This window comes from Desmodus rotundus, chromosome 7, assembly GCF_022682495.2.
Source record: "Desmodus rotundus isolate HL8 chromosome 7, HLdesRot8A.1, whole genome shotgun sequence".
Classification (NCBI taxonomy): Eukaryota; Metazoa; Chordata; class Mammalia; order Chiroptera; family Phyllostomidae; genus Desmodus; species Desmodus rotundus.
In genome coordinates this window covers 11,889,403-11,909,823 of record NC_071393.1, presented here as the reverse complement: position 1 = coordinate 11,909,823, position 20,421 = coordinate 11,889,403, and the positions used below count along the sequence as shown (strand labels likewise).

At 52.4% G+C, this 20,421-nt stretch overlaps 1 protein-coding gene across 5 annotated transcripts in view; it reads right to left on the bottom strand.

Moving 5' to 3' along the window:
* The window catches only part of SSH1 (slingshot protein phosphatase 1), a 57,852-nt gene extending 37,595 nt beyond the window's left edge, over positions 1 to 20,257 (bottom strand). For 2 of the 5 annotated variants that reach the window (XM_053927900.2, XM_053927904.1), the window contains exons 1-2: positions 20,034 to 20,257; positions 15,567 to 15,607 (exon numbers count right to left, since the gene is read on the bottom strand). In XM_053927900.2, coding sequence (XP_053783875.1) covers positions 15,567 to 15,607; positions 20,034 to 20,102 — 110 coding nt within the window. In that variant the 5' untranslated portion in view covers positions 20,103 to 20,257. Of the gene's footprint in view, positions 1 to 15,520; positions 15,608 to 20,033 lie in introns of those variants that run through there. The other 3 variants (XM_053927902.2, XM_053927901.2, XM_053927903.2) reach the window with 3 other exon arrangements.
* Between the last annotated feature and the right edge of the window lie 164 nt (positions 20,258 to 20,421).

The following is a 20,421-nucleotide window of genomic DNA, read 5'->3' as shown; positions in this document are numbered from 1 at the left end:
GGGCCTCAAAGGATCAGTGAACAAAGAGGAGCGAGGGGAGCGGGAGGGTTGACGGGTTACTGACACCTGCCCTGCGGTGAGGGGAGAGTCTGGTCTCTGTTGGAAAAGGCCCCACTGTGAATCCACGCGTGTCTATTCTGGTGTGTAAGACAGTTTCCTAGCAGTCTGGTGAACGTAAGTTGGTTTCTCAGAACTTGATCATCTCCGAGTGTAGTAATGAGTTCAAGTTCAGGACGTGCAAAGCTAAGGGACAAAGCCTGGGCTGCGGGTGGAGCTATCCCACTGCCAACCTGGGAAGTCGGCACCTGAGAGCCTGGTACACCACAGGCACTCAACGAGTTTTGATTTAAATTTGTAAATGATGCCTTCAACCTGACCAGTTCTTCATCGCTTACAGGCGGCCTGCCCCTACACTTTTGCTCTTAATTCTTAGCAGAATGAGTTTTCATCCTTCGAATGAAAGGACCAAGACAGAGCAGGTAAATGACTTATCTGCAGTCACATGGCTAAAGAGGGGCAGAACTGGACTGCGAGGCTCCAAGCTCGGTGCTCTCCCCGCAGAATCCCTAGGTCAGAGGGCAGACGGTCAGGCCTGTGCAAAAGCAGCAGGTAACACTCAAAACCGCTACTGGTGATGGCTGGGATTCAGAAGCCCGGCCCTCGCCAAGTGAAGTTCATGAAGGTGTAAAGGAGATGGGAGACTTACTCTGTGGAGAAGGCTGAGAGACTGCAGGTGCCGAAGAAAGCTCCTTCCCTCGCTCTCCCACAGTTCCTCCCCTTCCCGGGAACTCACGTTCAAGTCTCAAAGACCCTGAGCTGCACCAAGGCCTCGTTCTTTTTAGTCTGTGCTGCATATCCCAGTTTGGCGGGGCCTTGTGCCACACGCCGCCCTCAGAGCTCGAGGAAACAAGGAACTCACCTGACTCACCTATGAGCCAGAGCTCCAAGCTGTCCCTGAAACACAGCGTGCTGAGCGCAGGGAAATTCCAGCTCTGCGGGGCATCACAGTAGGGGAATGGGGTCACAGGCCAGCAATGCTGGCGGGGCTCCTTACACACGGCTTCACTGCTGGGCCGGGATTGTTTGGCTGGAAGGCGTAGGCTTCTCTCAGACAAAAGGAATGTCCAGAAGTATTTCAGACAGTAAGAGACATTCTCTGAAGCCGGCTTCACAGCTCTCCTTCATACCGATGAGTAGGAGCAAGCAGCTGAATATACCAGCAAGCTTGCAAAAGCACGATTTTTTCCACTGTGTAAATAAGGCAGCAAATGATGTGCCTTGACTTGGCCTTTAAGCCTTAGGATAGTTTCCTGATGGCACCCAACCCCCACAAGAGCCCACCAGGTCCTGTCTGTAGAGGCCGGAGCCAGTGCCGCCGTCCCCCGTACGTCAGGTACACCAGGATCTAAGCCCCTTAGTGCGGGCACCGTGCGGGAAATGCAGCGGCAGCAGGGACAACCCCGCCAGCTGGAAATAACAGTCACATGAAGAAAATGTTTCGAAACAACTCAGAAATTCCAAGAATGACGATCTCCACGGTCCCAGGTTCTCAGTCCCTTCTTTGGTGGGCAGCCCCACCCCATATTCATCGGTTGCCAAGTCCTAACCTTTCCAGGGGCCCCTCCTTCCCAGCCCCTTCGTCACCACTGCCGTCCCAGCCCTCCTCACCATGGATGCTGAGCCATGCAGCACCCACGGGCCCCCACGTGTGCCTGACTCTCTGCGGGGGGGCTACCCACGGTCCCCGAAGGGCAGTGCTGTTGAGGAAAATGGACGTGTTCTCTACTTGTGCCCTCCAAGATAGCAGCCACTAGCCACAGGAGCCTACCGGACACTTAGAATGTAGTTAGCGTGACCAATGAATGACTCTGTCATTTCAACTTGAGCTAAACTAAATTTTAAGTAGCCACACGTAGCTGCTGTGGCCGGCAGCCCTGGTATTAGGAAAGCATAGCGCCAGGAGCTCGCAGCCTAGTGAGAATCAGCGCGGGGACCTCGGCCCAGAACCCACTCCGCACAGTTCCTAACCACTGCTGCCGTTATGCTGTCTCCTGCTCCAGGGCCTTCGATGATGAGACCTTGGCTACAGATTAGAGTCCAAACGTCTTGTGCTAGCTTTCTATGGGAGTCACAATTAGCCCTTATATGTGGCCACCAAAGTGTCATTTATTGGATACCCACTGACCTCAAGCAGCTTATAACACAATCAGAAAAAGGGATTTATAATAAAAACCTCCCTTGCATTACCTCTCACACTATTTCTCTCACACTCAATGAATCCCTTCCTGCATCACTGCCCTTATAAACGCTTCTATTCTGGGTCTCTCTCTACTCAAGGCCTTCTCCCTCTCTCCTCCCATTCCCCAGTCTTCCAGCTTCACCCCGCCTCTCCCCACCCTAGCTACGAGCCCCAGGCTCTTCCCTTTCAGGACTGTGTAGCACCTTCTCTCATTCTGCAGGGAGAGAGGGTAAGTCACAGGAACCCAAGCCCCCTGGCTCCCAGACTGTGCTCTTAGGCCCATAAACCTACTAACTGGTGGGGACGGCGTCTTACTGTCAGCGCACTTTAACTTCACAAGGGGACTCAGCGGTCAGGACACACGTGACTTTCAAAATCTTCCCTGTCTGACAGCAGATTCTAAGTAAATACCCAGAAGGGAGTACGGTCTGCTCTCCAGTCTCAGGGCACTTACAGCATTTATTTCATGATGAACTCACCTGAGTAATCTCTGAGCAGCCGGGACTCTGGGTGCTGACCACACACAGGATGGGCTGGCCAAGTGAGACTCACCACACAAACACTGCAAGTGGAGTTACAGCCACCTGGAAGATGGGTCGTCTTGGCAACCAAGTGCTTCAAACAACACACCAACTGAGTTCACCACATCACCCTGAGGCTCTCGAGGCCCAGGGCCATGACTTCTCCTTCTCCAGGCCCCTCAGCGCCAGAAGGTAATGTGCACTCCGGCGAACGCAACGCTAATATATATAACGAACATCTTTGTTGAGGGTCAGGCTGAGCCCTTTATACCTACCACCTAGCCAGATCCTCAGCATCCCCCTGTATTTTCTACAGAGGGAAACTGAGGCTCAGAGAGGTTGTGTCACTTGTCCAGTTCACATGGCCAAGAAGAAGAAAAGCCAGGAAGGGAAACCAGGAGTCTGATTCTGAAGCACTGTACCTTGTGTTTTCAAACTTCGAGAAAACACAACATCAAAAAAGTCCTGGTCTCTTCCCCAACAATTCAGACCTGAAACCATTTGCCGGGCAGAGCAAGGCGGGCATCTGAGCACGGGAGGGGGTGTGGTTCTCGAAATCAGGATGTTTGATGGTGGGCGGGGCGAGGAAGGCATCCCTGCCGGGAGAGCTGGCTGCAGAGATGGGAGGTTGGCTGGACAGGGGGCCGACCACACAAGAAAGTGTGCTAGAGACAATCGGGAGTCGTGGTTCTCGCTGTCGGAGAAGGGAGTTTCACACACGGAGAGAAAACCAGAATGAGCCCAAGATGTAGGATCGGAACGGAAGGCATCAGTTTGAACTCATGTTTTCCAATGTACTTACCATATTTTGCCGTGTATAATATGCACTTTTTTGCCCAAATTTCTGAGGGAAAAATAAGGATGTGCATTATACATGGATATAACGATTACACACCATGGGTATAATAATAAGTATAAGCATCCTGCGTATAACGCGCACAAAAATGTGGGTGCACATTATACACGGCAAAATATGGTAACTAGGTATAGAAATAAACATAGACGCAATAGCGTGGGAGGGCACGTGTGCACGTACACACACACACACACACACGCCCTCCTCACTCTGCCCACCGAGAGGCCTATGGACAGCATCGCTCCAACAGTAATAAGTACACCTTCCTCGGCTTCTGAACTCCATTTTCCACTCAAAGGAACCAGGGCTCCTTGGAGAAATGATGGATTACAGAGATGCAGTAAAGACAGTACAAGACGAGGCCTGAAACATCTAATGTCAGAAAGCAAGAATGTGCTTAAAGGTGATGTAGACATATAAAGGGACGGGCCCTGGCGGGGTAGCTCAGTTGGTTAGAGGGTTGACCCAATACACCAAGGTTGCAGGTTCAGTCCCTGGTCAGGGCGCATACAAAAATCAACCAATGAATGCATAAATAGGAGTAAAGAATCAATGTTTTTTTCTCTCTTCCTTCCCCTATCGCTCTAAAATCAATTTTAAGAAATAAAGGGACATGGACGGCAGCTTGAATGACCACCGACCAAATCGTGGACAATTTGAACTTTTAGGTCAGTGACACAATGAACCGATTATAAACCACTGAATAAAACAAACTATGAGTCCACACAGGCATAAATTAACAGAAAAGTTGACAGGGGACAGGATACTAACATAATTTCAAAGAATCACTCAAGAAATACATCTTAATGATAAAGGGGAAAGAGTAGCTGCTCAGGAGTGATGCCAGACAAAACCTACCCTGGAGACCAAAGGGGACAGTGCTGGGACAAACGGAACCAGCATGCCAGCTGGCAGATGTCTCCGAGGACACAGCACCGTTCCTGTGTCATTCCTGCATGACCTGAATCTAATTACAAGGGAACATCGGACAAACCTAAACTGAGGGACATCCCACAACACAATGTCCCCTTCAAAAGTGTCCTGGTCACAAGAGTCAAAGAAAGACAGTGGAACATCCCAGGCTGAAGGAGACTCAAGAGACAGGACAACTACGAGCACCAGGAGATGCTAGACAGGGGGACCTTCCTACTGCAAAGGATGTTACTGAGTCAAGTGATGGACCCTGCACGGGCCTGAGGACGCGACGGCAGCGTCACGTCAGGGTCAGCGGTCCCTGGGGTTGGGTCGAGGGTCTGCTCTGTAGGAGAACGCCCTGGCCTGTGTTCAAAGGGCATCAGGCTGGCAACGTACTCGCACAGCAATTGAGAAGAAAGTTCTTCGTGCTGTACTTGCAACTCCTCTGTAAGTTCCGGTTCAAAACGTTAATCGTTACTTTTTCAAAGTCCACTTAATCGAATTTTGGTAAAACGCTACTTATTCTGCATTGGCTTAAGACCAAAAGCTTAAGGCTATTTTACTGGTTGTTGTCGCTGGCACCTTTCCTGGCTTTCTCCTTCCATCTTGGAAACTTTCTTCCTCACCCACCGAGATCTCTCCCTGCCGTCCCCGTGCTTTCCAGAATGGGAGCCGCCCTGATTCGTGCCCTGGGCAGTGGGAAAGGGTGTGAAGCCCCACTCTGAGTGCGTCCAGTTCTTGTGGACCTCACGCACAGGCAGTGCCGGCCCGTGTAAGAAAGACCTACTTTTAACATTTTCCTGCTCTGAGACCACACTTTGGAACAGTGAGGGGCCAAGCTGCCCTCGAGAGCCTCCTCCCGTTGTGAGGGGCATCCCAGTCAGGATGCTGCGGGCCGGCAGGATGTGACTCAGCATCCTGTTTTCAAGGTTTTGGGAGACCAGCAGCCCTGGCGCCAGCGCCAGCGTTGCAGCTGACCTCACCTCTCAGGACCACAAACACGCAGGTTAACCAGTGGTATGGGCGCACAGCATCAGCTCCCTCTGTGGGCCTCAGGGCCCACACCTGTCTGTCCACCCACCGCACTGGGTTTCCTTCCGAACACCCACTACGTGTCAGGAGTATCTATCAGGGTGTCTATCAGGAATTGTTCCACAGGGGAACTAACCTGGCGGTATTTTAAGGACACTGTGAATCAAGCCACTGATCTTACTTCTCCCTTTGTTTTGACTGTAGGAAGTTCAAAGTCAGATTGGTAGCCAAACTCTGGTAACTGCGGCAACGTTATGCCACACACAAGTCTTTCTATGACTTCATCGTATTTCCCCTACTTCCTCCCTGCCCCTCTTTTCTTTTCCAATTTTATTTCCAAAATTTGGGGGAGAGGGGAGTGGGAACAGGGAGGGAGGGATGGAGGGAGAGAGAGAAGAAGAAACACGATTTGTTGTTCCACTCATGTATGCATTCATTCGTTGATTCTTGTCTGTGCCGTGACTGGGGATCGAACCCACAACCCTGGTATATCAGGACAATGCTCGAATCAACTGAGCTACCTGACCAGGGCTCCACTTTTCTCATTTTAAATCACGTTGTTTCTGTGAATGCTCTAAGCTGTTCCAAATCCCCTTCTAACAGAGCTATGGTAGACACAGCACACACATTACCTCCAGACGGTAAAACTCAACTTATCACGGAATCCCCAGCATTCAGCACAGAACCCACTACGTACACAAGGCACCACATTTACACTGGCTAAACTGATAAAAAAGCAAACAGCTGAATCAAAACCGCTTCCATTACCAGGTTGCTTCACAAGAAGACACACCTCCCTGCTATGCACGTGGTGGGGCCTGAACGGGGGTGCCCAGGGCGTGGGGAGCAGGCGCCTTAGGGAGCCCTCTTGCGTAAGGTTCAGGGAACCCAACCCCAGCCCTGCAGACAGACCTGGCGCAGAACAGGCAGGTCTGGATGTCTGGGAAGTGACAAGAGATTTCCAGGGGCAGCGGCTGGCCTGGTTCTCTCCAAATCATACCAGCGGTCCCCTCCCTTGCGGGGCTTCTGACTGGGCCCAGATCTGGGGAAACGACCTGAGAACTCTCAGCAAGCATGCGCCAGCTCTGACTGGGAGTTCCTTCTGCCAGTGCAGGGTGCCCCCAACCCCTGCCCCTCGGGAGAGCACCAGACCTTCCTAACAGGACCTCAGACAGCTTTCTTTGAAACAAAGTCTTTTTAAAAATAGCTTTGAAAGTAGCCATTCAATAAAAAAGGAAGAAAAAAATCTGTAAAAACAAAAGCATACAAGGCGTGATGCAAGTCTGGTACAAAGTCCAGCAGAACTGGAGGGAGGTGGGTCAAGCATGGGTTGTTTTTCCTCTTAGCTTCCACTTGGTTGACCTTTAACCTCTGCAGTAAAACAGCCTTGAGTCCATCAATGGAGGGGAAGATGGTCAGAGAGGGCGGCAGAGGGGACTCACTACCATCAATGCAAACACCACGCAGCACCATGCGCCGGGGGTATCCAGCCAGGAGTAGGCACTAGGCACAATAGAAGACTCTAAGCCTCCCACAGACGCTGGTTTTCAGGGAGGGCAGGTGGCTGGTGCAAAGTCACAGTCTTGCAGGTGGTCCGGCAGCAGGGGCAGCAGGGCCTACAGTCATCAGAGGCCCCGCCCCGCCCCGGCACAGGCTGGCCTGCGGGAGCTCTGCCTCACCTGTCTCACCGCAGTGCTCGCTGGGTTTCTCATCAGCACATTCCTTCCATCAGGGAACCAGCGACAGTACTTATCCCCCCAAAGGGGAGAGCCCTGCAGGTCACACTCACAGTCTGCCCCCACACCCAGCCCAACCACTCAGCCCCTCTCTGAGATGACTTCTCCTTACTTCAACTAATCCTGTTTTGATTAATCCCGAGTTCTTCTTGCAGCCTTCCTTGAAGCAGAACGACTTCAACGGATATTCTCCCAGCCTGAGGAATTTCCTAATAAGCTGTCCAAACCCAGAGATCTGGCCGCAGCACAATGTACGCCAAAGACGAGAGCTGAAGGTAGAGTCCCTTCTTCCTAAATGGCCACCACTGGGCACGTGGCCCTGCTCCTGGGCGCAAGGCATACTGATGACCAGGGCCCACGACGTCTTCTCGGTGGTCACAGTAGTCTCCTCCATCGCAAGGTCAGACCACAGCACTGACCCGGCCAGACGCCCCATGGTGTCAGAGCTCGCTCCTAGTGTGGGCAGGAAGGAGAGGCTCCTGACAGCTCCTTCCGAACCTGCCGGGACTACAAGCACAGTGCAGTATAGAACTGAGCGGGTGGGTCAAAGGACTCTTGTGTTTGGTCTTGGAAGCCATCACCTGATATGGCTCTTCACTTCAGCATGGAGGAAATGGGAGCCCAGAGAAGTTTAGCAACTTGCCAAAAGTTGCACAGTAGAGGGCCTACTCGGGACAGAACCTAGGCTTTCTGACCCCCTCTCACAGCTTTGTTCCATTTCGGAGGGTGATCGCTGGTGCCCCTGTCACCTGCGAAGAGCCTGTGCAAGCACCACTGTGGGATGCACTCGCTCCCCGGACGTGCTGAGTGTGTGGGAAGAACGACACGGGGGCCCCACGGCACTCGCTGGAAGTCTTCCTGAGCGCCAGCATTGCAGAGTTTAATGAGACCTGCTACTCTGCGCAAAATTCGTTTTCAGTTAACCTTAATAATAAAGTTAATTAAGTTCCAACAGAATCAAATTAACTCTTTACCTCTGTTCCCATTTGTCTCCACTCCAGGATGAGTTCTCTAACAATACAAATATTTAATGCATACTGAAGGCAGATTCTGATTTTAAAATCAAATGTTTCAACAAACTCCTGGGAATACTACCTGAGTTAACCCGAAAGGAACAGCAAAACTGAGTAACAGCCCCAGGGTTTTAAAAGTGGGCGGACTCCAGTATGTAAAATTTGGAGTGGACGGGAGGCTACTGCCTATGCCATCAAGCTGGGGACAGGAAGGGACGAGAGGAACACAAATTTGCATGTTTCCCGTGAGGAGCCGGATCAGAAAAGAAGGGACATGGGTGTTTGAGTCGCAGCGCCCTGTGTTCCAAGCCTGGCTGCAGCCTCTCGCCGGCCTCTCGGAGCTGCAGTTCCCTCACACGAGGCAGGCACCCATTTCCTGGCAGGTGGTGACAAGACGAGATCAAGTGCACGACGCCCAGCCCAGTGTTTGCACCTGCAGGCACCCAAAGCAGCTCACACTATTATTCCCAGGGTGCTCTGCCCAGGTGACCGGACGGGACAGGCGACACATTATAATTCTTGCTCTCAGTAGAAGGCAGGGAGGTCAAGTGACAGGACTTGCCTAAAGCACACAGCTCAGAGGGACCACCAGGGCTAGAGCAGAACAGCCTGCAAAGCCAGTTCTTCCAGATGGGCTCCTGACCTCCTCTCTGCCCCCTTGTGAAAGATCAGAAACTGGGGGGAGGGTCAGTAGAGATGGCTCTTAAATTCTGGGGTTAAGAGCACAGGTTTTAGAGCCAAAGACCATAGCGCATGAAGGTCTCGGCTCTGCCACTTCCTACCAAGTGAAACTGGGCCAGTTACCTCTCCGAGGCTTTGTCTTCTCATCCAGAGAATGGGAACAAAAACGGCGCCCTCCCTAAAGGAGTTTTGCCTACGCTGATGAAATAATGCCGTAAGACTACTCGCAGAGGAGGGTGTGTCTGAAATGTTCACTTCCAGGGCCTCCGATCTGCTTTACTTTTCTCCTTGGCACCTCCTGACACACTTAACACACTTACTCATCAAACCCCCGCCCCCCCGCCATGTCAGTCACAGGGGTAGGGCTTGTTTTGTTCGCTGCTCTATTTCCAGCAGCTACAGCAGTGCTTGGCGCGTAGTAGGTGCTCAATAAATGTGTTGAACAAATGGCTCGTGAGCAGACAAATGCAGACAGAGGGGTCTTGAGACTGACCCAGCAGTGCTGGAGCGCATGGGGAAACTGCAGGAAAAATGTGTTCCTCGTCCACAATATGTATTGTCCAAAGCCGCTCTGAGTGCCTCAGTGTGAAACAGATCACAGAGGGCCGAACTTACGAGACGTCGATGGCCCATCCAGGGCATGCCAGGCGCTAGGAAGGTAGAGGCCAGGAAGGCCGTGTCCTTAGGGTGGGCATGTGTTCCAGTTGGCAGGCGCCCTTAATACTACGACAAGGACCAACTCCCAAAGAAACACTGAAGAGAGAAAAACGCCTGTGGGAAAAAAATGGAAGAGTCGTGACTCCCCGCCTGCAGAGGCCGGGCCCTGACGGAAGCGCAGACGGGGCGTGCGCTGGACGTCCGCTGTGGGAGCAGAGCTTCGTGCGACGGCCACACTTCATTCTGACAGCAACCCTGCGAATGCACATGACTTTGCTCACTGGACACGGAGGCCTGCCTGAGGTCACACAAGAGCCAGCCGAGGAGAAAGATGACAGAGGTCAGAGCCAAACCCAGGCCCATTTCTCCCTAAGGCCACAGCTCAGGGAAGAAAATGTTTAAGGGCCAGTGGAGGTGGTATTTCAGAGGCCAAAAGATTCCAAGTGGGTGCGCACCCGAGAGATGCCGTGCCTCCTGAAGCAGACCAGGGCGTGGGTACTGAGTAGTGAACGTGGCAGTCACTGGCTGGTGGTCAATCCCCGTGGCGTCCTGACGCTCCTGGCCTCTCCCCCCAAAGGACGGAGCATCCCTGAGTTGGTGTCGCCTTTAAATAACACACATCTGCTGCTTTGTAACGCTGAATGGAAACCCACTCAGTTACACGGCTGTTTCCTCTGTGTTAGATGAGGGCATCCCGGGGACTCCACTCACTGAGACTGGTAAGCAGAAGTCCGACGTGGCCCAAGGTCCCGGCCCCTGGTGAAGGCACCCTGACTCCCTATCCTGACTGCTCCCTTAGTTAGGTGACACTGTCTGGGAAAAGTGAGGGACAGTCACTCCTGTGATGGCATTCAGCTCCAGGACCCCGAGGCAGCGGTCGCCCTGTCAGCCTTGAAGAAGCAGGCTGGCGTGGCCTCTGAGGCTGCAAGACAATGAATTCTGCCAAGAACCAGGATGACTTTGGAAGAGGAGCCCCGCCTCAACTCAGACCCCAGGACTGGCCAACATCTCGACTGCAGTCATGTGAGACCCCAAGCCGAGGAGCCAGCTAAACCACATCCGCATTCCTGACCCAGGAAACTGAGAGATAATAACCAGACATTGTTTTGGGTCCCAGCGTTCCTGGTAACTTGTTCTTCAGCAACAGCTACCTGCAATGGCGACCTGCCGCAAAGAGCCTGCCCGCAGGGGGTGCCTGACACCTCTTAGCAAAGCTGAAGCAGACAGGTTATCAAGAGGGACAATACAATCTCGGCTAAGAAATCGCCAAGAGGCAGAAAGAAACCCCAAAGAGTGGACAGGTGTGAGAGAGGAGCTGAGTGGAGACAGGAAGCTTGGCCTGTGAGATAAGGCCGTGACACTGTGGGGGAGGGAGAGAAGGCACAGCCAGGCTTCCAAAGGTTCTAAAGAGAATGGGGTCCTCTGGGGAATTCCAGGTCAAGACCAAAAGGGAAAGGCGGAGGCCTAAGGGACTTTACAGCTTACCACTGAAACCAGATAAAATACAGAAGACTAAACCCTGCTGCTCTGGCCCAAACATTGGCCTGGGTAGGCAAGGAAAAAATGAAAAGAACTCTAATGAACATTTTCATGAGCTTGATTTGGAAACGCTGGAAAAAACCCCAAAACCATTCACCCTTGATCCACACTCTGGAGACAGCACAAGCATCTTCTCTCCTGGGGCCTTGCCTGGCACACAACCGCTTACATCCCATGCCAGGCTGAGGCGGCTCCCAGGATGGCGAGGGAGCCAGGAGCAGCTGCCAGCAGGGCCATCTGCTCACCAATTCCCACAGTCTGAACAGCACGGCTTCCAAAAGGGTACTGCCGAGGCCGGCAGCAGCCTGCTCACGCAGAGCACGGGGGAGCGGAGCAAGAGGACGGGATCCACGCTGCTCTGCGTCAGTCAGCTTCATTCGGGGCAGGAGATGATCAGTTCCTGAGACACCTTCCAGAATGCCTTCGGAGAAACTGGCTGAATTACAACACTGATCCTCCGAGTGTGCGCCGCTATTTCTATCTTACCGGGAGGTGGCTGGGTGAAGGATATACGTTGCTCCAGGTCACAGAGCACCCACGGTGGTAGCCCACACAGGGCCAGCCCGGTGTGACATGGCAGGCACCATGCCTGCAGGGTGTCGGCCCCTGTCACTCGATGCTCTGAACTAACACTGATACGAGCAACATCTCACAACGCCCAACACAGTAACCGCTCTCTAAGCCCATCAAGGACCTGACTCTGGGAGGAGCCCCATTCAAACTACTGACAACCCTAAAAGGTCGGAGTTTATCGCCCTCTTACAGATGAACAGCTGAGACCCCCAGAGGTGTAGCAACACAAAGGGAAAGGAACTCAGCTGCTGGCGCAGGGGCCAGGTTCTGAACCTGCACCTGCCTGACCCCGAACCCCACATCTCTCCTCTACACCTTGCCCTTTCTCATACATGTACACAGTTTCCTGCAGGCTCAAAACTAAGTTAATATATTTAAACTGCTGAAATGTTGTGGGCAGTCAGGGAACGAAGGCCCTATCACTAAGGGAAGCACCACCACTTAGGGACAAAACGAAAGCACATGTACCTGTGTAGTATGTGGCAGAGATACAGAAACCAAAGCTACTTGCTTCCTCTGCAGAGAGGGGAGTGGCAAACCTTTGGGGTGGGAACACTTGGGCCTGGCTTTGAGGGCTGTGGCCAACTGAAAAAGGAGCTGGCTTAGAGAAAGACCATGGTCAGCCAGATAGCTTACATGGTTGGAGCGGAGTCCCATTGTGCCAAGGTTGTGGGTTCGATGCCCAGTCAGGACACATATAAGAACTAACCAATGAATGCAAAGATAAGGGGAACAATAAATTGATGTTTCTCTTCTCTCCTTCTTCTCTCTCTCTAAAATAAATCATTAAAGAAAATAATAATAAAGAAAGAGCATACTCAGGGAGCAGGAAAGATTGAAAAATAGCATGTGCAAGAGGAGGTAACCCCAAAGATAAACCCATCAATTAAGGGTGGAGAGGGAGGACAAGAGGAGAGGAATACCCTGTAGCTCCCAGTTTTTCTCCCTTACCAACATCCCTTAGAAACGAAGTCATCTCATTTTCCCTTCAGGATCAATTTGAAGCAAAGAGAAATCTGCTTTCCCTAACTCTCCTCCCCTTAAAACAAGCAAAAACATGAGAATATTCCATACGTTTTTTTTCTAGGAGAGGCTCAGAGAGAAAAGGCCTGAAAATGCAAATTAATACGTGGATGTGAATGAGTTTCAGTCAAAGTTTAAACCAGGACACCAGAGCCTTTCTTGTTTGGCTAAAAGGGTTAGCGGGCAGGCTGGTGTCCTCTGCCTGAGACAGGGAGCGAAATGTCAAGGTGAGTGAGGAGGGAAGGAAGGAAGCCTGGCCGCACAGCCTTAGAACCAGGCCCCTGACTCCAGCCCAGGGGCTCCCTGCGCTCACAGCGGCATTGGGACCTGCTGAGAGCAGTGAAGAGGAACTCACAGTGGTCACCAGGGTAATGTGATATCCTGGGAGGCACCCGGTGGTGGTCCTCGGCTCTGGCCTTGGTGCTGCCTCTGACCACCGGGGTGACCTTAGGCAAGTTCCGCCCCCTGTATGTCCGAAAGCGCTGATTCGACTGAACGAATGAACTGGTCCGAAAGGCAGAGCAGTACGATAAACTCAGCTGTGAGAGGCACAGAGGCCACACTTCAAATACACCTCCTGTACAGCCTTGGGCCTCAGGTTCCTGGCTGTGAGCTGTGAAAATACCAGCCCTGCCAGAGGCTGTTGGGGGATTCCGTATGGCAACATACAGAGCTGCCATGGTGGGGCCTCCTTTCCTTGCCAGGTCCTCTCTAGCTCCTGACAGTGATGAGAGAGGGGCCTCTTATTGGCCAGAAGGGCAAATACATATTTTCATATCATGGATGTTTGTAAATTCTTTTTAAAAAAATATTTTTACTTATTGATTTGAGAGAGAGAGAGGAAGGAAGATGAGAAGAGGAGAGAAGAAGGGAAGGAGGAGGAATGGGGGAGGGAGGAGAGGGGAAGAGAGAGAAACATCAATTTATTGTTCCACTGATCTATGCATTCATTGGTTGGTTCTTGCAGGTGCCCTGACCAGGGATCAAACTCACATATGGTGATGTTGCTCTAATGACTGAACTACCCCACCAGGGCTATTTGTAAGTTCCTAATTGAAAACATTTCAAAACACTATGCTGTCAGCCAACTAAGGGCAATTAAAGTAAACCAGAAACAGCTCTTTGCCCCAAAGACAATCTAAGTGAGAGATCTCGGTCCTGGACCAGAGCCCTGAAGGGAATGGTTGGGGTCAAAGGGTCGAAGAGATTCAGACTCCAGGTAAGGGCTGGAGGGAGGCAGGGGCAGGGACCGGGTGCCTGCAGCTGCTCTGAGGGCCCTGCGCTGCTGTCACAAGGCTCAGTGGCCCTGCTCCTGGTTCCGCCCCCAAACAGCCTCCAAGGAGCACACTTCCTCTCCTCCCCTCCCTGCCGCCAGGCGGACAGCCTCACACCCGTGTGCTCTCTCTGCGGCATGGCCTGTCACTGTCCCCACCTGGGAGGCTGGCTGACTCCAGCCCTTCAGCCCTGACCGAGACCCTGAGCCACCCAAAACACCAGGTGAAAGAGTAACTTTGTCATTGTCACTGGCCCTTCCTCGAGTGTAACATTAAAACGAGGGCCCTAACTACAATTGAAATAGGACACCTCTTTGACTTTTACAGGCTATCATGTCCCTACACACACATGACCTTGAGAAATCAGGTGTATCACAATGAAAGCATTTTCCCTCCCTTCACTCGACCACACAGAAACTTCAAAAATAGGCTAAGCACATTTCTACCACTTCTGCACGCTGCATTGGGGGTTAACCAGGGGCACGGCCTGCTCTCGGGAACGAATGCCTGACCCCAGCTTCTGCACTCATATTTCCTCTTCCAATTAATTTTCCTCCTCCTCACAAGATAAAACCGACATTTTTTTTTAAAGGACAATATCCCTGAAACTGTTTACTTTTTCCAACGTAAGAGTCAGAGCTTAAGAATGGTTCCTTGGCACACAGGAATACGTTATATAAGAAAGCGCTAAATGTTCTGTAAACCGACAAAATACCCAAAGGAAAAAACCTCAAATTCGTGCGAAGAAAAACAAAAATGCTTTTGGTGTCTACTCTTGAATATGGCAATTAAGGACTAGAGCTTCAGGAATTTTTTAAATGAGCACAGCTAAAGATTTCTCATAAGCACTAAAAAAACACCTTGAATTAATAAACTTAGGGGTTGAATGTCTGTTTCAAATCAGCAATGTCCTTACCTCAAAAAGAAGACCTTACCAAAAGCAGGATAGAAATGTGAGAACACATTACATGATTTTATTTTTGTTAAAGCAAAGGGTAAAATCTGGGAAGGTATATAAGGGTGCTCATACTGGTAAAGTAAGGGTGGCAGAAAATGACACCTAATCTTCCTTTTTTCCTAAACGTAATATGATGTTATTAAAACAGCTTACAGTGAAACATGTATATATATATATATATATATATATATATATATATATATATATATATATGCTTAAGACTTTATTTGTTTTTAAAGAGAGAAGAGAGGGAAAGAACATCGCTTGGCGGCCTCTCTGCATGTGGCTGGAGTGGGGACTGAACCTGCAACCCAGGGCAACCCAGGCACGTGCCCTGACCAGGAATCGAACCAGCCACCTTTCGCTTTGCAGAATGATGCCCAACCAACTAAGCCACACCAATTAGGGCGAAACATGTATAATTTTTAAGGCACTACTAAAAAATTGGTGTATTCTTTCTTGAGGGCTTCTCCCTTTTGGAAAGAAACAAGGATATTTCTTACCTGCTTGGAAGAAAGGCTTCAAGACCGAAAAGAAAAGCCTGCTCACCTGAGGTTCAACTTGCGCTCTTCATCACTGCCAGCCTCCAACTACACAGAAAGAGAAAGAATGTCACGCCACAGGCGCCACCACTAGCAAAAAGCCTCAGGCTGAGTCTCAGCGTTTTCTGCTTGGTGTCTGAGAAAGATACAGATGTCCGGGAGACCTGGCTATTTCTAAACAGCACACCCTTTCCTTACCGACGCCGACCCCGCTCTGTCGCTCCCTGGAGCCATTCCCACAGAGGCATTCAGAAGTTCCCCAAGTTCGCCCACATTCCTTCCACAGCACCTCGGGTGGGCATCTGGTAACTGGACGGGGCTATCTGGCATTGCTGCTCAATGAACTCTCGTTCAGCCAACGGTTCTCCACGTTCCAGGGTTGTTTTGGATCTTATCCTGTTTTTCTTTTTTAAGGGGAGGGGGCTGTGTTTTAAGATAATCCATTTCCTCCTTCAAGCTAGGCCATAGCTGAGTGGTCAACACCATTTTAAGCTTCAACAGGCGGGTTTAAAAAAAAAAAAACAACACTGCAGGCCAGTCTTTCACAATGGAGAGTGGCCAGGGTCAGGCCGGCTGTCCGTGGAAAGCTCTCTCGCTGGTCCTCAAAAAGGCTTAAATGTTGAATATAAAACTTCCTAGGCGATTAGTTTATTTATATAAATGAAAGAAAGGGAGGGACACTTAATATTTTCTAAAAGGTAAAAAGCCAAAAGGGGAGGCTCCAATAGTAATCGTGACTTAAGCCCCAACTGCAATTCTTTCTTTTCTTCCCCCTTCTTTCAAGGAGAAAACTGAAATGAGGATACACCCCCCACACACAAACAATTGCGCCACTGGGACGTGGCACGTTTTCTATGTCACACAGAGGCGCCCACCGAACGGGAGAAACCTGGAAAGCAGTGATGGCTGGGAGAGATGCAAGGCTGGTGGAGGACACAAACCGCACAGCGCAGGGAAAGGGGGCAGAGCTAATGGAGGGAGGGGCCTGGCCCACAAGGGGCACCCTCCAGAGGGTTCTGGAGTCCCTTAATTTTATCAGGATAATGCACGCACAGACTCACGCCGAGACGTACATACACTGAGGCTGGTTGGTTCTCACACTCCCCCTCACTGAAGAAGTAGAAAAAGCACAGGGCCAGGAGACTCGGGCCGAAGGGAAGCACACAGAAAACCACTCACATGACCCGTCCACAACAAACCTCGAAAGGCACACTGGGGCTAACCCAGAGTTCGCACCCAGGGGCCACTCTTCTCAGAAGGGGATGCTGGGCAATGCCTGCAGGCTCTTTTTGACGGGTGCTACTGGCATCTAGTGGGTAGAGGACAGAGTGCTGCCAACCACCCTGCAATACATAGGACCGCCCCTCCCAACCAAGAACTTGGGCCCCAACGTCAACAGGGCCTGCCGAGGCTCAGAAACCCTGACCCAACCCCCCCAGGCAAAATGGACTGGGGAACGTGCCCGTGAAAAGCCGTCATCTTGAATGTCTGTCAGAAAGAACAATGGGACCATCCACTCCTGACAGTTACTGATTTATCCGTTCTCGTGCTTTCTACCTATTCCCACCAAGGAATGAGATAAGGTTAACCGTAAAATGACTTAAGCGAGATGATTAAAGACTGGGGGGAAAAAGGAGAAAACGATTCACAGAGAGGGGAGTCCTGTTTTGCTGGCCAGGCTGCGATGTCCCTCAGTTCCCACGCCATGCGGCAGGGCAGGCTGGGTCAGTGCACAGCTGCCCTGAGTGTCTCTGCCTCAAAGGAGAATTTTGATGAATGAGGAAGTGATCTGGGGGTAGATACTTCTTGGTCACTCTCTTGCGATTGTCAGGATAAAAGGCAACGTAAGGTCAGTTACTCCAAAGAAACAAACCGCATTTGTCAAAGAACACACACAAGCGGGAGCTCAGCCCTTTTGAATGAGCTGAGGCCCAGAGAGGGGAAGTAAGCTGAGGAAGGGCAGGCCAGAGGCAGAGCCGCCTGCCTGGCCCAGGTCTCTGGCCTGCACGCACACGCTCGCTCTCTGTTCGGTGTTGCTTCTCCACGCCTCATCCCACCTGGAAGCCTTGCCTTCCAGGAAATATAGCCCTGCCTGGGCTCGCCCGCTGGGCGACTAATGCTGCTGATTTACGCAAGTCAGATAAAAGCTGGCTGAGTCTGAGTCTATGTGTATCAGGTCATTGGCACCTTGTGAAAATAGTGCTTTAGATAATAATTTTAAATGTCTCTAGTGGGAAGAACCCAAACGTCCAGCAAAATGTGGTTCATCCATATGACGGAAATAAAAAGTAATGAAGTGCTGATGCAGGCAGGGTACACCACAGATGAGCCTTGAAAACATGATGGAAGTGAGAGAAGCCAGAGACTAAAGCCCACACATTATATTATCCCACTTAGATGAAATGCCCAGGGCAGGCAAATCCATGGAGACAGAAAGCACATTAGTAGCTGCCTAGAGTTGGTGAGAGAGCACAGGGGTGGGGGGTGGGGGGTGGGTGGTGGAAGGAAGGCTCTGGGTGATGGCCAAGGGGTGGGGGGCTTCTCTCTGGGGTAATGGAAATGTTCTGGAATAAGACAGGGGCGGTAACTGCACAACCTTGTGAACACACTGAAACCACGGAGTTACACACTTCACGTGGGGCATTTATGGCATGTGAATTATATCTCAGCAAAAAAATAATGAAATAAAGCATTTTTAATGTGTCTAAGGCAGGAATAGATCCGGCCTAAGTAACACCGGGAACGTGGGGTTTAGAACCAGAGACCCAGGCTGGGAGGCCCTCCCTGATGGTGAATCTTCCCTCATCTCACACAGTCGAGAAGGAAGCGTGGGATTAACTGCAGAGAAGGACTTCGTCAATCACAAGACAGCAATGATAGAACGGACGTCTCTGTGGGGAGGACAGAAACGACTGCAGCCTGGCTCCTAGGTCGCAGGCAACTGGCCACTCATGTCCCTTCTCAGCATGTAGAGGAGGGACTATTAGAATCTTCTGTCTGTGGACAAGATAAGTCATTTCATGGCTTCTCCTTGAGAGGAAGGGGGCGGCCAGTGTGAAAATGTTCCTGCCAATCCCAGCAGAACAGGCCAAAGAGCTACCCTGCCACGAGGCGGTGGGACAGACGGGGCTGCTAAACTAAATCCTAGTCCTCATCTCTGTCTCTCACAGACACACATCAACCTTTCTGTACAGAAAGTCAACTTCCCCCATAGAGAAGGGGCCTGAGTAGCCAAGAGGCTGACCGGGCCACTTCCTGGGTCTGCAGGGCTCCTCCCCCTCCAGCCTTCTCTTCCTTCTCCAAACGGTCCACCGTCTTCTCCTCCAGCTGCTCTATCAAGCAGGCACTCAGCCTTGCCATGGATGTGAGTCTAGACCAGAGTTTAGACCAGAGGCCTTAACCAGTTCCCCAAGAGAAAGTGGGCAAGAGTGGGGACAAGAAAGTGGGCTCTGCAGCTGCAGCAGAGACCTGCTCCCAGGGCTGGCGCCCCAGCCTAGTGCAGTCCCGCTGACTGTAGGCTCAAAAGGACCAATTTCCCAACGACCCCAGAACAAGGAGCCAGCCACACGCAGGCTGGGTCACACGCAGTCCCAGAGAACCCCGGCAGGTAACCATGCAGCCTCAGAATGCATCCGTGCAACCATGGGAGCCCCAGAATCAGCCTCCGCCACACAGTCAGATGCAGGTAAACATGCAGCCCCCGGGGATGCTACAAAAAGGAAAAACCCAGACTTGGCTACTCACAAAGACATAAGACAGTACCCTGGGCTCACTCAGTCACTGTCACAGTGCCACAGGCACAGCCACTGACACCAAGAGTCAGGACTCCAGGGGCATGCAATCAAGGAAACAATCTCACGCATTCACAGGGGCACGCTGGTGGCCTCTCTCGCAGCATTACACAGGCACAGTTCCCAGAACACAGGCCACAGACTCACATGCAGTGAAGTCACACAGAGTCTCACATACACACAGCCAGGCGCTCAGGGAGAGGGCCTGGACCAGCCACAGGGTCACAAATCTCAGAACCGGCATCTCACGCAGTCAGCCAATTAGGAGTCCAGTCGTACATCCAGTCTCCCGCAAAGCCACCTCCAGGTGGGGGTCACTGTTACACACAGTGTCTGCAAAGTCACCCCTAGGCAGGGGTGACAGCCAAACGGTTTCACTGCACAGTCACGCCCAGTCAGGGGTCACACCGGCAACATTCGGAACCCCCAGACGGGGGATCACAGCTGCATACAGGGTCCCGCAGTCACTACCAGGCAGGGGTCACAACTTCGCATACAGTCACCCGCACAGTCACTCGAGTCCGGCTGGTCAGGTGGGGGGCGGGGTACAGCGGCGCCCCCGCAGGCCCCGTACGGTTCACAGCAGCCCCCTCGCCGACCCAGCGCCCTCCGCCCCGCACTCGCGGCCCAGGCCTGGTGCGGTGGCTGCTCGGCCCGGTCAGGGCCGCGGGCCCGGGGCTCACCTCGCTGTTGCTGGCGGAGGAGGAGGCGGCGCTGGGCGTGGGCGAGCGCTGCAGGGTCACCAGGGCCATGTCTGCGGCGCGGCGCGCGGGCACTACCGAGGCCTCGGGCTACAGCCACTACCGCCGCCGCAGCCAACCGGGCTGGGCCCGGGGCGCTCTAGGAGCCGCGCGGGCGGCCGGGGCGAGCCGGGCCGGGCCCGCCCCTCTCCCTCTGCGTCCCACGCCCCCGCCCCCCCGCCTCCCGCGCCGGCGCGCGCGGACCCGGAGCGCTAGGAAGGGGAGGGGGGAGGCCCGGGGCGGGGCGCAGGGCTGCGCGCCTGCGCGGTGCGGCAGCAATAGCAACGCTGGAGGCCCCGACCGGCCAGCCAGTCACGTTCCGCGCGCCGGA